Here is a 16,514-nt window from a genome sequence, read left to right as displayed (position 1 = left end):
AGGTTCACTTATCCTCTTCTTCCTCAGGGCTTGACCCGGGTAGCTCAGCAGCGGCGAGCTACTGAGTTTTGTACCCTGAATTCCCACTCGGCCCGGCGCATCCTAGATCAGGGAAGCGCCAGGAATCAGGGATAAGAACTGCTCATCGCAGACTTAAGATGCGGAGGGCTGGGCTGGGTACCCAGCAGAGGCGGGTTGGGTGAGAATCGCTGAGAGCGTGCGCGAAAGCAGGGCTGAGCCTTTATCGATCGATGCGCTCGGCGTGCAGCGCGGTTAATGGAGTTGGCCAGGGATGGGTAGGGGCGGGGCGGTGAGCTCCGACTGGGAAGGACTACCCTAGCGGCTAGTTCCTATTGGCTGGACGTTTGCAGGAGGCGGGCCCTGATTGGCCCGGCTGCTGTGAAGGCTGCGAGCGGCGGGGTTAAGAACGTCGCTGCCAGCCGGGCCTAGGCACGAGACCCGAGAGCTGAGTCCGCCCCTCTGACTAGGAGCTGCGGTCCCTGCCATGGGTTGCCTCTGCCTCTACCGCTCCACCCTGCTCACGGGTGGCCTCTTGTTCCTCCTGATGCTCGCAGATCCGGCGTTCCCGGCTGGAAGTCGGCCACCGGTGGTGCTGGGTGAGGCGCGCGTCCAGTTGTGGGTCCGTTCGTTCGTGCGTCCGGCTGGATGGGGTGCAGGCGGGGCTGTCTGCATCTCCTCTAAGCACGAGGTGGGGGAGCGTATGACTGTGTTGTCACCTGGGTCGGTCCGTCCCCTTCCCGCTGTGCTGGGCGCGGGTGTGGTCAAACTCTTGTCACCTTTCTCTGTAGAACGTGGGGCTAAGTGGGAGGGTTATCGCGTGTTTATACATCAGTCCGCGGGGTCGTCTCATTTCCAAGCTTCGCCTCTCCTTATCCCCATTTTTTAGCTGGAAAGACCGAGGCTTTTTTACCCTACTCCTGAGGGTAGGCGGTAGAGTGCCCTCGAAGTTGGCCCCCAGGGGCTTCAGCGTTGACTTGGGCTTGGCTAGTAGGCTGTCTCCCTCAACCCTTCCAGCCCGACACATTTAGAGGGGGCATTACTGAAAGTAAGCTCTTTGAGAAAGGATTACTCTCCTAGCCTGCTGCCAGGGCTTTCCCCTAACTTATCAAATATGTGGCCTTGGGCCTGAGGGAGGAGGCCCAAGGGAATCTGAGGATGGATACAGGTGGAGGGAAGGGTTGAGACCCTTGCTATGAACAGATGTTGTATGGCACCCTTACCCCTGTCAGACCTACTTGGACTGTGCTGTGTTGGGGCTAGGCAACCTCCCAGTCTTATCTCCTCCTCGCTTCTAGCCCAGGGAACTGTACAGAAGCCAGTAGTATTTCCTTGTGGTGGGTATGGCAGGGATGAGATCTCTGTCTTGGGGGCTTTGGATGCCTCATTCAAGCCATAATTCCCATGAAGAGCTGGGGTTGGCAGGCAGTGTGATCCCAGGGGTCCTTCACCAGGAGCTCTGGGCCAGGACATGCTCCCTGGGGGATGCTGGGCCCAGGTTCACCATGGAGTTTGGGCATATTTGTCCTTGCCTTCTGTAAGTCTGCAGGATGATCCCCAGAGGTAAGGTCTGTGCTAGGCAAACACAGAGAATCCATCCATCACATTAAGGGTCAGAAAAGGTTTCCTGGAGTACACAGCTGGAGCCGAGGCCAGGAGAGTTCCAGGCAGAGGGAACTATGTATCAGAGGGAGAAAGCTGAGCAGTGCAGGCTGTCTATAATGGAGTTGGGTAAGAATGGATGGTCAGGGCTCGAAACTGGTTGGGTCACCTGGACATCACCCTGGGGGCCTGCCAGGAGCATTGTGTGGACTTATGGATTACTGAGTATGAAGAATGTGGCGTTGGGAAGTATGTGGTCTCTGGTTGGACAGATCCTAGGCCCTTTCTCCTGGATTGGTGCTAAATGGACTCATTTATTCATTCAGTTCTTAGTTATCCTCCATCATAGCAGAGGAGCCTCAGGGTGTACCTAGAGACACAGAGCAACTGGAATCCTAACCTGCCTAGCTTCTCAGAGAATGAGGCTATTGACATTAGTCTTGGGAAACCCCATGGTGGGCAGCAGACAAGTTGTTTCTTGGCACAAAGCAGGGAGCTGACCTTGGCCATCAGAGGATCAGCATCCAAGGGTGACCAGTCTTCGTGAGTGGGTCTCCAATTGGTAATAGAGGAAGTAGAGGCCAGAGGAGGGATACAGAAGGCCCTGGGCAGTGGGATGGAACTGTAGCAAGCTATTTCCACGTCTTCCAGTGTTACTTGAGGTGAAAGGCATGGGAATGGCTCTTTCCCTAGTTCTAGGAAGAGACGCTTTTAGAGACCACATGCCCTGACCAAGGCAAAGGGTATCCAGGCAGAGCAGATCTGGTGACTTCCTCTTTCAGATATTTCCTCTGTGGTGGACACAGTGACCAAGGTTTCGCCACTGCACTGTCTAGTCCACAGGCGTGTCATCTAGGGGCTGTCATGCTCCCCACTTCTGTACCACAGCACAAAGGGAGATAAGAGCCAGTGCCATACCTCCCTCCCGTGGCTGCCCTGAGGACACTGTAGGTCAGTGCCCAAGGAGGGCATGTCCTCTGCAGGGCTGGGTACACAGCTGGAGCCCAGTGAATGGTCACAAGAGGCAAACACTGGTTGTCCACTTAGTGATCATGGATCCTACATGGGGCTATGTTTGTGACTTGTGGGAGCACTGAGGTCTGAAAGGTCACTGGGAGAAAAGGTAAAGGTCACTGGGACAGAGAAGGGCCTTGAAGGTGGGTCGGTGAAGGAATGGAGATGGGTGGGTTTGAGTGTCACAAGAAGTTGACGGTATGCTGCCCACACGGAGAAGGCAATGGCAACCCACTCCAGTACTCTTGCTTGGCAAATCCCATTGACGGAGGAGCCTGGTAGGCTGCACTCCATAGGGTCGCTAAGAGTCGGACATAACTGAGTGACTTCTCTTTCACTTTTCACTTTCATGCATTGGAGAAGGAAATGGCAACCCACTCCAGTGTCCTTGCCTGGAGAGTCCCAGGGACGGGGGAGCCTGGTGGGCTGCCGTCTCTGGGGCCGCACAGAGTTGGACACGACTGAAGTGACTTAGCAGCAGCAGCAGCATGCTGCCCACAAGCACGTAGACACCTGCAGACTGGCTGGAACCAGCAGGTTGATGATCCTCCTTATCTTACCACCAACCCATCAGAAGAATGTCCACGAGCTGATCACGCTCTCTTTGAACCTTTACTATAAAACTTCTTATCACCCTCTTCAAGTTGGAACACACAGTTTTGAGGGTATGAGCCCACTGTGGCCCCCTTTGCCTGGCAAAGCAGTAACACAGGACTCTGTATAGACTGAACAGGTAGAGAGAAGTCATCAGTGGAGCCTGGCCACACCCATCCCCATGGGGCTGTAGCTGGAACCGTATGTAGCTTCTGGAGAGCCATTTCCAACCCAGGGTCCAGGTGTGCCAAGGTGCTGGGGTCCCCAGATGAGTTGCCCTCGGGAATCTGTAGCAGGATTTAGCAGCTGGGCTCTGACCTTTAGTAAGGTCTGAGGACCTTGGTAGTCTGGCTGGTGCCAGCTTCTCTCAACCTTTTTTGTTCATAGTCCCCTTCCACAAGCCTGTCCCAGAGTGCCTTCTTTGGATTTAGCTTTGACTGGTTAAGTGGCCATGTGCACTGTCCTGTTTCTTGATCCTTCTTTCAGAGTATAAGACCCTGTCAATGAAGCTGTAGCTGGCCTCTGTACCCTGACACCGAATTAAATCTTGGAGACAGAAGTTTGGGTGAAGTAGAAAAGAATAGCTTTATTGCTTTGCCAGGCAAAGGGGGCCACAGTGGGCTCATGCCCTCAAAACTGTGTGTCCCAACTTGGAGAGGGTGATAAGTTTTATAGTTAAGATTCAAAGAGAGTGTAATCAGCTTGTGAACATTCTTCTAGATATTCTTCTGATGGGTTGGTGGTGAGATAAGGAGGATCATCAACCTTCTGGTTCCAGCCAGTCTGTGGGCATCTACATGCTTGTGGACAGCATCAGTTCAGTTCAGTTCCGTTGCTCAGCCGTGTCTGACTCTTTGGGACCCCATAGACTGCAGCACCTAGGCTTCCCTGTCCGTCACCAACTCCCGGAGCTTGCTCAAACTCATGTCCATGGAGTCTGTGATGACATCCAACCATCTCATCCTTTGTCATCCCCTTCTCCTCCTGCCCTCAATCTTGCCCAGCATCAGAGTCTTTTCCAATGAGTCAGTTCTTTCCATCAGGTGGCCAAAGTACTGGAGTTTCAGCTTCAGCATCAGTCATTCCAATGAATATTCAGGACTGATTTCCTTTAGGGTGGACTGGTTGGATTTCCTTGCAGTCCAAGGGAATCTCAAGAGTCTTCTCCAATGCCACAGTTCAAAAGCATCAATTCTTCTGTGCTCAGCTTTCTTTATAGTGCAACTCTCACATCCATACATGACTATTGGGAAAACTATAGCTTTGACTAGACGGACCTTTTTTATTTTTTTTAAGAGAAGTCTGCCTTTCTTGGAGAAGGCAATGGCAACCCACTCCAGTACTCTTGCCTGGAAAATCCCATAGACGGAGGCGCCTGGTAGGCTGCACTCCATGGGGTCGCTAGGAGTCGGACACGACTGAGCGATTTCACTTTGACTTTTCACTTTCGTGCATTGGAGAAGGAAATGGCAACCCACTACAGTGTTCTTGCCTGGAAAGTCCCAGGGATGGGGGTGCCTGGTGGGCTGCCGTCTCTGGGGCTGCACAGAGTCGGACACGACTGAAACGACTTAGCAGCAGCAGCAGCTGTTGTTTTTATTGGCCAGCAGGTTACTTTACTTGAGGGAGATGAAGTGGGAGGAATGGGTAGCCCTGATACCAGGCTGGCCGTGCTTCACGGGCTTGTAGGTGATGAAAACTCTCCTAGGTAGTGGCTGATCATCTCAGGCTTGATTTCCACCTGGTTGAAGGTCTTGCAGTTGTAGACGCCCACCATTTCGGGCAGGATGATTATGTGGCAGGTGTGTCTTCACCACCTGGAGGTTCTCCATGGGCGGCGCATCTTTCTTGACCTTGAGTAGCCGATTCAGCAGCAGTGCTGCTTCCTCCGCTTACCTCGGTTTAGCTCCCGCTGCTGGCACATACTGTATAGCTGCATCAGCTGCTCATAGGCCATGTCCAGCAGCTGGTTGAGGTCCACGCCACCGCAGTAGGTGAACTGGCAGAACCTCCGCTTCCTCTTCTGTTCCACTTCCATCATCTTGTCGGTTCTTCAGAAAGACTGGACGGACCTTTGTTGGCAAAGTAATGTCTCTGCTTTTGAATATGCTGTCTAGGTTGGTCCTAACTTTTCTTCCAAGGAGCAAGTGTTTTTTAATTTCATGGCTGCAGTCACCATCTGCAGTGATTTTGGAGCCCAAGAAAAGAAAGTCTGTCACTGTTTCCATTGTTTCCCTATCTATCTGCCATGAGGTGATGGGACCGGATGCCATGATCTTAGTTTTCTGAATGTTCAGAGTTAAGCCAGCTTTTTCACTCTCCTCTTTCACTTTCATCAAGAGGCTTTTTAGTTCCTCTTCACTTTCTGCCATAAGGGTGGTGTCATCTGCGTATCTGAGGTTATTGATATTTCTCCCAGTAATCTTAATTCCAACTTGTGCTTCTAGTCTTTCTCATTCTATTATTTTCCTCTATTTCTTTGCATTGATCACTGAGGAAGGCTTTCTTATCTCTCCTTGCTATTCTTTGGAACTCTGCAGTCAGATGGGTCGGAGAAGGCAATGGCAACCCACTCCAGTACTTTTGCCTGGAAAATCCCATGGATGGAGGAGCCTGGTAGGCTGCAGTCCATGGGATCGCTAAGAGTCGGGCACAACTGAGCGACTTCACTTTCACTTTTCACTTTCATGCATTGGAGAAGGAAATGGCAACCCATTCCAGTGTTCTTGCCTGGAGAATCCCAGGGACGGCGGAGCCTTTGTGGGCTGCCGTCTCTGGGGTTGCACAGAGTCGAACACAACTGAAGCGACTTAGCAGTAGCAGCAACAGCAGTCGGATGGGTATATCTTTCCTTTTTTTTTTTTTTAACCTTTCAAGTCTTTTCCTTTCTCAGCCTTTTGTAAGGCCTCCTCAGACAACCATTTTGCCTTTTTGCATTTCTTTTTCTTGGAGGTGCTCTTGATCACTGCCTCCTATACAATGTCACTAACCTCTGTCCATAGTTCTTCAGGCACTCTAACAGATCTAATCCCTTGAATGTGCTTGTCACTTCTGCTGTGGGCAGCATACCATCCATACCATGTTAACTTCTCCTACCTGGAGGGGGTTTTGAAATCTGAAAAATAGCTCAAAGCTATATTGTGTGTGCGCCTTGCCCCAAGGCTGCACGGTTGTCTTCTGACTAACTTTTCTCCCAGGTCTCCCATCCCCTCCCTTTGCTAATTAACTACTGCTTGAATCTGCCCCTGGGAACTCGGGGAGGTCATGAGGCGGAAAGAAGCCTATTTCCCATAACCAAAGAAATGGTGGACACAGAAAGGCTTTTGTGTCCAGGAGCCCCACAGGGCCCTGCTGAGTGTCACCTGCTCTGCAGCCTGGGACAGCTGTGGGGAGAAGGCCGCTGGATATCCAGCCAGGCCCAGGGCCTCATTCATGCTCTGTGTCCCCCCGCAGTGCCCGGTGACATGGGCAACCAGCTGGAGGCAAAGCTGGACAAGCCGTCCGTCGTGCACTACGTCTGCTCCAAGAGGACGGATCACTACTTCACACTGTGGCTGAACCTGGAGCTGCTGCTGCCCGTCATCATTGACTGTTGGATCGACAATGTCCGGTGAGGGCTGGGGCACAGCAGGGTGCTGCTCCCTGACCTAGTCCAGAGAGGCCTCCAGAGCCTGTTTCTAGCTCATCTGTGCCTCAAGGGACCTCCAGGTCACTGACCTTTCTCCCTTCCCCAATCTGGTCTGCACTGCCTCTGTGCCCTCCCAGCCAGAACTTTCTCTCCTTCCCTTCTCCAGTGCTTCTTGCCCTGTTTGTGGTTTCTAGGCCCCAGTTGCTATTCACAGCCTTGCTTCGCCCCCCCACCCCAACCCCTTCCCTTGCCTCTGCCTTGGTCACGCCTGCTTTTCCAGCTGCTTGTTTTTCCTGGGATTCCTTTCCACTTGCTCTTTCACTTTGGAATCTCTCTCTCCACCCTTTGCCTGATCAACTCTCTCCCATTCACTCTTTAAAACCCAAGCCTGGGACTTCCCTGGTGGTCCAGTAGTTAAGACTCTGTACTTCCAGTGCAGGGGGCTCAGGTTCGATCTGTGGTCAGAGAACTAGATTTCACATGCCACGTGGTGCAGCCAAACAAACAAATCTCCACCATCCCTCTCCCCGAGACTGATTCCTTTGTGAAGTCTCCCTGCCACCCTCAGAGCTCTTAATCTCTCTTTCTGCCTCTTCTAACTTGCATTCCTGGCCTGCCAAACATAGTTTTCTAGGATGTTTCTCCCATTATAAGATAGTCACTGATGAGAATTACTCATTATTGAACATAGACACTATATATTTTACGTATTTTCTTCTTTCTTTCTTTTTTTCTGGTCGCATTGTGTGGCTTGTGTGATCTCATTTCCCCAATCATGGATTGAACCCGGACCCCAGCTGTAAAAGTGCTAAGTCCTAGCTGCTAGACCACCAGGGAACACCTCCCCCACTTTTTTTCATTGAGTCTTACAGCAACCCTATGAAATAATGCTGTAACTTGTGTTACAGATGAGGAAATCTGGAAGCTCAAAATGGTTACAAAATTGTTTGGGGTTACTCAGCTAATAAATGGCAAACTGGAATTCAACCCAGAGTTGTGTCTCTCTGAGCTCAGGGTTCCTGAGCATATTCTGAGCACACTGAGCTCCCTGAAGGCAGGGACTATGTCTCTTTTATCTTTAAAGCTGTAGAACCTGAAACATAATTGGTGTTCAGTAAGTATTTGAACTGAATGGAATCTTACAAATTAAAATGTTTTCCTCGGAGGCACACTGCCTGGTTCCAGCCAGTTCTCTGGGTGTCCTGCCTTTCCCTGTTGTTTATTTCACCAGCTTTCTTGACTCTTTCCTCCTCCTTGTGTGATCAGGGCTATTTCTAGGATGTTGATCTGCATTTCTATTTTTGTGGTGGAGACGTAATGGTTTCAGGTAATGCCAGCGGGAGGGGCAAACTCACCCTGAGAGGGGCTTGTCTACCTTTCTTGGGCCCCTGACCTGTTGGGACTTGCATCCAGACCAGAGTGCTTTGGCCTTCTAGAACTTTGTTGAGTGGCCATTGGGATGATCTCCAGATCACCCTGGAGAGAGTGGGTCCCAGGACTTTTATTTGGGCCAGTGTTGGGTACTTATCAGCTTTCTGTGGCTGATCCCTAAGGGTGGGTGGGACTCAGGACCTCTGGGGACTGCAGGTCTAACCTGTGTTTCCTCGGGCACCTTTGCCTCCTTATTATCAGGGGACGCTAGAGCAGAGGTCCTGACCTGGCACAAGGCTCTCTCCTCCTGTCTCCTACCACCCTGGCCCCATCATTTCTCCAGGCCTTGCCCACCAGCTCACACAGCAGCCACTGGTGCTCAGGGTTTCTCTGTCAGGTTTCTTTGTGTGTTGCATTCATCATCTGCTTTGCCCTGGGTCATGTTAGGGTGGATGGTGGGAACTGAATCCATGGAGAGGAAGTGGTGGGAGCCTGCAAAGTTAGGCTGCTCGAGTTTTGGGGTAAAGTGTGATGTTCATTGCAGAGCCAGGCCTGGCAGCCAGGTCTCTCTCCCCACAAGATCTAAAATGTGCCTTCTCATGTGGGTGACATTGAGGAGAAGGGAATATTGCTCGATGGGTTCTGGAGCCAGTCTCTGGAGTGAGCCTTGATGGGGTCCTCATTTAGATGGGCTTACTCAGATCTGTGGGCTTCCCTGGTGGCTCAGTGGTAAAGAATCTGCCTGCCAATGCAGGAGACGCAGGTTCGATCCCTGGGTCAAGAAGATCCTCTGGAGAAGGAAATGGCAACCTACTCCAGTATTCTTGCCTGAAAAATTCCATGGACAGAGGAGCATGGCAGGCTACAGTCTATGGGGCTGCAGAAGAGTCAGACATGATTTAGCAACTAAACAACAACAACAACTTGGATCTATGCTTTACAAACTTGCTTTGTTACTTTTTGGTCTCTATACATCTGACCAGACTTGAGGATGGGAAGGGAATATGGCTCAGGGCCCAGGACAGTATTGGGACATGTCAACTTTGGTGTTGCCTCTGGGTCACTGGCTCAGTATCCCTTCCTGGCAGGCTGATCTACAATCAAACGTCCCACACCACCCAGTTTCCCGAAGGTGTGGATGTGCGTGTCCCTGGCTTTGGGGACACCTTCTCAATGGAGTTCCTGGACCCCAGCAAAAGCAGCGTGGGTATGTAGCCCTTCCTCATGCCCCCTGGGGAATGGAGATGGAGGTTCTGAGGGATTCCTAGAGTGGGAGGAACCCTGCTAGTTTGAAGAGGTGGCTTGTGAACCATCTCTGATCCATGTGGGCACAGAGCAGTAGAGCTCTCCTGGGGATCTCCTGGCTGTAGATGTCACAATCTCCTTGGTAGGCGTGGTATAGCTGGCTGATAGCGGCTGTACTCTGTCTAAACCTAAGCATTTCTGTCTATAGGTTCCTATTTACATACCATGGTGGAAAGCCTTGTGAGCTGGGGCTACGAACGAGGCAAGGATGTCCGGGGGGCCCCCTACGACTGGCGCCGAGCTCCAAGTAAGTGGCTGCTCTGGTTTCCTCCCAGAGGCCATGGGAGGTGGGAAGGAGGAGATCACAGCCACCACAGGCCCTGGGCCTTCCCCTACGCCCGAGTCTCTGGCATCCAGCCCAGCCGTCACTGCTCCCACCCCTGGTCACCCTGTCTGTCTTTCCCCCACCCTCAGCCCAAGATTTCTGGGCCTCTGAGCCCTGGGAATAGCAAATGAGGCAGAGGAAGGGGAAAGGAGCTCCTCTGTTTGCTCCTTTTGTGGAAATTGAGGGGAAACCAGACCCCTCCCCTTGGAATTTTCACACTCTCCCCACCCGTGTAGTCCTGGGTCTGGCCTGAGACATGGTTCATGGTTCAGGCTCAAGGACCCTTCCTGCCTAACCCCCGCCTGGCTTTGGCCTGCAGATGAAAACGGGCCCTACTTCCTGGCCCTCCGCAAGATGATTGAGGAGATGTACCAGCTGTACGGGGGCCCTGTGGTGCTGGTGGCCCACAGTATGGGCAACATGTACATGCTCTACTTTCTGCAGCATCAGCCACAGGACTGGAAGGACAAGTACATCCGTGCTTTCGTAGCACTGGGTCCGCCCTGGGGGGGCGTGCCCAAGACCCTGCGTGTCCTGGCCTCAGGTAAGATCCCACCTGGCCCAGCGTCAGGAGGGCTGGTGCTGGGGGTGACACAGTCTCTTTCCCTCTCTCGTGTCTTCCTGGGCCACCCTCATGTCTCTTCTCTTGGGTCCAGAGCCTTCCCTCTCCAGAGTGGTATTCTTTTCCAGACATCTCTTTCTAAAAGAGAATATAACACTACTTCTAAATTCACCTCTCTAGTCGATGACCTTTGTTATCTGTGTAAGTTGCTTGCAGCATGTACATAGAGGGACATAACTGTTGGTCATATAGGGCACACATGTACACACACACACACACACACACACACTGAGTGGGCCTGGCTGGTCTAACTTGGTTTGATCCAGAATTTTCTGGAGGAGGGACTTCCCTGCTGGTCCAGTGGTTAAGACTGTGCTTCCACTGCAGGGGGTGCAGGTTCAATCCCTGTCAGGAAACTAAGATGTCACTGCCAAACAATAAAAAATTTAAAAAAAAAAGTTCTCTGCAGGAGACTTCTCCCTCTCTTTGACCCCCCCTCCTCATTTCTTCATCCCCACCTTCACCCCAGAGAAGAAAGGCTGGGCTTCGGCTTCCTGTTTATGAGTTACACCTCCCTCTGCAGCCGCAGGCAGCCTCTGTGGGCAACACAAAGAGGAAGCAGGTGCAGATTTATCCGGGCCCACTTGCTTGGCAGTTGGGAAAACCACCTCCTTCCCTGTTCCTTTCCAATCCACCTGCCTTTTCACAACTGTTAGAACCTGGCAGCTGGAGCCAGAGGGCTTTCCTCCCTCTGCTAGGACTGGACGTGAGCCCCGTGGCCCCTGACTGTGGGAGCTGTGAGCCAGGGGCTGGGCCAAGCATCTGATGAGCGTTCTTCCTCAAGTGACCAGCACTGCCTGACCTGCCTGTTGGTCACGTGATCACTGTGATCAGGCTTCTGTCCGTAGTGACCCTGAATTAGTTGGACAGTGGATCCAGTTATAGTAAGGACTCATCACACTGTCTACTCTGTCCAGCCTGGACCTGAAAGGACAGATGTGGGCATCCTCTGAGTTTGAGACAAGTTGCTATAGGGGAATTAAGAGCTGGCCCTTTCAGAGCTTCCCCATGAGCCCCCTTAGAGCTTTGCTTCAGACTCTGGGAAACTGCTGTCAGGCCTTGGCAGTCTGGGAGTGGGGGTGGGGCAGGAAGGGTGGCAGTCATGGACCCATAGCTAGGGATTCCCTTTCCTGAGGGGTCCTGGAACCAGGCCCTGTCAGGCAGAACTGAAGGTCTGCAGTCAGAGAGGGGGTGATGGGTGGCCCTGGATTCTGAGTAGGACACGGGGTCCATGTTTCCTGCTTCTCCTCTGGAGATCTCACTGGCTGGTGATGTGTTTGTGTTGTTGTCATTTCTCTGTCCACGGCCTCCCCTCCTGCCCTGTCTCCTGCAGGCCTGGGTGCCCACATGCCAGGTAGATGGATGGGATGAGACCAGGGCTGGCTTGGCTGTAGGTCTGAGCATAGGAAGGGAAAAAGGTTTATAAAGCTCCATGTAATAAAAGATTCAGAAGAATGGGTCTCTGGGTTGCCAACCTGCTGATTCACCTTCGACAGGGTCAGTGCATACCGACCAGGTGATAAGTACTCTGAGGAAGGTATTGTTTTTAACCACAAATCACCCCATGGGTGTGTGCTCTTGAACCCTTAGTGACAAAATGCAGAAGGAAAGGAACGAGTCTTGGTTGTGTGCTTCCCAGGTGGAGCAAAAATACAGGGAAATAGGGGAGCTGTCAATGATGTTCACAGTGTGGCAATGGTGGAGTGCTGGCTGGGCGCTGGCTGGGGGCTGGCAGGGGGCCTGGCAGTTAGCACGCTGCCCAGCTAGTTGGCATTCCTTAGCAAAGACTGACCTAACCCCACAGGAGACAACAACCGGATCCCGGTCATCAGGTCCCTGAAGATCCGGGCACAGCAGCGGTCTGCCGTCTCCACCACTTGGCTGCTGCCCTACAGCTATACCTGGTCACCGCAGAAAGTCTTCGTGCGCACACCTAAGGCCAACTACACGCTGCAGGACTACCGCCAGTTCTTCCAGGACATCGGCTTCAAAGACGGCTGGTCCATGCGGCAGGACACGGAGGGGCTGGTTGAGGCCACAGTGCCGCCTGGCGTGCGACTGCACTGCCTCTATGGCACGGGGGTCCCCACGCCAGAGTCCTTTGACTACGAGAGCTTCCCAGACCGTGACCCAAAAATCCACTATGGCACCGGTGATGGCACTGTGAATTTGCAGAGTGCCCTGCACTGCCATACCTGGCGTGGCCTCCAGAAGCAAGAAGTGTCATTGCAGGCGCTGCCAGGCAATGAGCACATTGCTATGCTGGCCAACACCACTACCCTGGCCTACCTGAAACGTGTGCTTCTTGGACCCTGATGCCCGTGACGGACAGGGCTATGGGGTGACCCAGCCGCTGCTGCTGATTCTGGCTTCTTCTACCATGGCCCACAAGTTTAGCGGTTTGTGACTGATCATCTAAACTCCTTGATCTTGGGTTGTGAAATGGGGAAATGGTGTTTTTTTATCCTTCCTCTCTGGAATCGAGGAAGACATAGTCTGGACTTACTTGAGGGACCCTTGATGGCAAGAGTGCTACTGCTGGTGGAACTGTGACCTCAGGATAGCTCCATAGGGGGACTGACTGGCACCTGGCCCCACTCGCTAGTGCTGGGACCGTGTGTTCTTCCTACCCCCGTGGCCTTTTCACACTCGCCCACCAGGCCCTGGCTCCTCAGCCTTCTGATGAGGGATCTTACTGGCCTGTGGTCCCTAGGATGGGCTCCATGTCCCTAGGGTGCACCTTCTCACACACTGGCCACAGGTTGGCCTGCTACTAGCCATGAGTGGCTGGAGCTGCTGGATTGCCTGTGGCCTAACTGCTTGCTCACTCCAACTGTGGCTTTCTGGGAGCTGCCCAGTTCCCCCTGCAGGCAGGGGTGGGTTGTTGTCTTCTCCATGTGTTCCCAGTGTTCCCTGAGTGTTCCCAGGGCCTGGGGCATTAACTCCTACCTCTCTTACCTCTAAGAATAGCCTAGCTTAGGGCTGGGGACTGGGTCCCAGGAGCCCTGATCTCCATGGTTGGGCTGTACACACAGTATTGATGCTATCTCCCTTCACCCTGGGGCTGTGGGTCAAGGATGAGAGCGGGCCTGGTGCCTTGCCCTTTAGGTACTCACGAAGAAACAGAACTCAAGGAAACAGCCAAGGCCAATCAGAGCCGCCCAGAGCTGCCCTCTTGCTAACCTGCCACATAGCTAGCTGCCCTGCCCTAGGGTCTCTGTAGCACCCACATAGGCTGGCACAGGACTGAGAGGAGGTGGGACTCTTGCCCATTCTGCCCAGCACCTATCTCCAGCAGGTAGCTCAGTGGTGTTTAGTCAGCAGGGACGAGCCCAGAAACTTGAGTGGGCCCCTGAGAGAGCCAGGTGCCTTGAGGGACCCCTGGGGGTTTTCTTCCTGCTCCAGAGGCACTGCATGACTCTCCCTGTGACAGGAGGGATGGAGGATCAGGATCTGCCTTGGTGGTCTCCAAGTGGGCAACGGCCAAGACTTTGGTCTGGCCTCTAGGGTGGGGCCCTAAAGCCACAGTCAGGCTGGACTGTGCTTCGCTCCTACAAGGTTTCTGTGAAGTGGGATTTTCTCTGTCACATTCATACCCAGCATCAGTTTTTCCCTTTGTTCCTGAGTGGGGGGCCCCATATGGGAGTCTGAGCAGGCTGTACCTCGATTCTGGCAATAAAAGTATTCTGGATGCTGTAAAATGCCCTGGCCTAGCCTCTGCTCTGAGCATGAGAGGAGGGAGGTAGTGGAAGGTGAGGGGGCTAGAGAGGCAGGTAATCAGGGGGTTAGACCCTGACCTTTTGTGGAGCCTTGATGCGGTCTCACAGCACCAAACCGTGGCTCCTGTGCTCCTCTTTGGGCTTTATCCTCCTGCCCTCTCTCCGGGCATCTAGTTCCCATCCTGGAACTGAGAACCAGGACGTGAAACATTCCTGTTGGAGAGAATCTCCTGTCCTCCCCCTGCACCTATCTGGTCAACAGACCCCAAATGCCACCTGAGAGCTGGCAGCCAAGGGCAATTCTGCCAGTCACTCTGGCTGGACTCCCCTTCCCAGCCTCTACCTGCCCTCAACTTACAGGTCTCAGCATCCTTGGAATTTTTTAGGATGCCACCCTTCTACTTAGCTTCATAAGCTCATCTGCCCACCATCTGTCCATCTTTGGGGACAGGGTAAGACTGAGGAAGGGGGAGAGACCAAGATGGGCAGAGACAGGGACTGAGAGACTGGGGAGCAAACGGAGATGGATAAGGACAGAGAAACAGAGCGTCTGAGACAGGAAAACATGCATAGGGATGGGATTCACGCCTGAATTCTGTTGTGCAGAGCTGAGGGCCAGTGTGAGTGGTGGGAACCCCAATTCCTGCCTTCTTCAGTAGGAGTCTGGCTAGCCTAGGTTTTAGGCGTCAATACATCCTGGGCCAATAGAGGGCGATCTGAACCCTCTCACTACACCAGTTACTGGCCCAACCTGGAAAAATGTGTTGCTCTGAGGGTTAGGATGTCTAGAAGTACATTGGATGTATTTCTAGAAATAGAAATACAGCTGGATGTCTAGAAATCCAGCTGCATCTCTGGCCTTACCCCCAGGTCCTGCCCAGCCTGTTAGCTATGCCCTGACATCTTATCTGATACTCACTGCCTTATAGCCATCTTCACCCCTGGCCTATTTCAACCCCACTTCTACCCTCAGTTTCACAGCTGCAGAGAAAGGATATGGAGTCAGAGCACACTTCAGGACTGGCAGACGGATTCAAATATGAGCTTTACCAGCTCTAGCTAAGTAGTCTGACTCCCTGAGCCTCAGTTCATTTGAAGAATGGGTATGAATAAATGTACCTTCCACGGTAGTCCTGAGGAACACTGATGGTGTTACAGAACATCTGATTCAGCACTTGGTTCATAATAGCTTTCAGGTGGCAGGATGCTGGCAGGGTGTGAGACAGTGAAGCCAGAGGTTTTGGGAGTTTGCAGGTCATGTATGTTGCTGATACAAGGACAAGTGGACTGGCTGCTATTGAGTGACACAAGTATCCAGAGCCCTTCCTCTCCAGGCCAGAGAGGCAGGAGGGACTGATCCGGGGGGCAAAGGGTCAGACTCTAATGATTCCAAATATATACAAGCAGACATACCTCAGACATACTGCGAGTTCATTTCCAGACAACTGCAATAAAGTGAGTATCGCAGTAAAATGAGTCACATGAATTTTTTTTTTCTGGTGCATCTAAAAGCTGTTTACACTATAGCCTATTAAGTGTGCAGTAGCATTATGTCTAAAAAAATGTACATACCTTACGTTAAAAATACTTGATTGCCAAAGAATGCTAACCATCATTTCACAAAATCGGGTTGCCACAAACCTTCTAATTGTAAAAGATGCAATATCTGCAAATCACAATAAAGCCAAGAGCAATAAGACAAGTTATGCCTGTACTCTCATTCACATTTAGGGAAAATAATCCAAGCAGCGAGCGCAAGGAGGGCAGCACCAGTGAAAGCTTTTCAAGAATCATCATTTCAGGTCTATAGGGAGGAGATGGAAGGGCTTTTAGGCATTTAGATATGAAATCATTCCGATCTCTATTTTAGGAGCACAGCTTACTCTGTGGGGAATGGATTAGAGACAGATAGGAATTGGAAGGCTCTTCTGGCTGGGAGAAGAAAACCATGAGATGGAGGGCCTAGGGGCTGGGAAGGGTCATCTTCTGAAGGGTCACTGCCTGGTGGGGAGGTTTTTTGTGTAGTCAGTCTGAAAGGAGAGGCTGTGCAGTTGTGAACATGTGTCTGGGGGAAATGCCTCTATGGCCTAGAAGAGAATCATGGCTTGAGGTGTGGAAACTAGGGGCTAAGCTCAGCTTTCCGTGAGAACAGGAGGCCCTAAACACAGCCCCGGAGCTACCAGAGGAAAAGGATCCCTAGACGAAGACAGAGGAGGATGAACCAGAGAGAGGAAGAAAGGAAGATGCAGTTCCAAAACGAGTCAGGCAGGATGAAGACTGAAAACGATCCTCACGCCTGGGCCCCAGGGAGGCCTG

At 52.3% G+C, this 16,514-nt stretch overlaps 1 protein-coding gene and 1 pseudogene across 3 annotated transcripts; one reads left to right on the top strand and one right to left on the bottom strand.

The window, feature by feature from the left end:
* The first annotated feature begins 405 nt into the window (after positions 1 to 405).
* PLA2G15 (phospholipase A2 group XV) lies at positions 406 to 15,900 on the top strand. Of its 3 annotated transcripts, none has more exons than XM_070388128.1 (6): positions 406 to 617; positions 6,682 to 6,838; positions 9,316 to 9,434; positions 9,681 to 9,779; positions 10,302 to 10,401; positions 12,284 to 12,556. In XM_070388128.1, exons 1-6 carry the CDS (start codon positions 506 to 508, stop codon positions 12,414 to 12,416), a joined length of 720 nt encoding a protein of 239 aa, XP_070244229.1. In that variant the 5' UTR covers positions 406 to 505; the 3' UTR covers positions 12,417 to 12,556. The 3 variants fall into 3 exon arrangements, with proteins under 3 accessions (XP_070244229.1, XP_005896585.1, XP_070244228.1); XM_005896523.3 differs by having other exon boundaries at positions 407 to 617; positions 10,177 to 10,401; positions 12,284 to 15,900; XM_070388127.1 differs by having other exon boundaries at positions 587 to 709; positions 10,177 to 10,401; positions 12,284 to 15,900.
* On the bottom strand, positions 4,392 to 6,645 carry LOC138991680 (small ribosomal subunit protein uS19 pseudogene; annotated as a pseudogene).
* Positions 15,901 to 16,514: the final 614 nt, after the last annotated feature.

The sequence above is a fragment of the Bos mutus genome, chromosome 18, assembly GCF_027580195.1.
Source record: "Bos mutus isolate GX-2022 chromosome 18, NWIPB_WYAK_1.1, whole genome shotgun sequence".
In the NCBI taxonomy this organism is placed as follows: domain Eukaryota; kingdom Metazoa; phylum Chordata; class Mammalia; order Artiodactyla; family Bovidae; genus Bos; species Bos mutus.
This window is presented reverse-complemented; position numbering and strand designations above follow the sequence as displayed.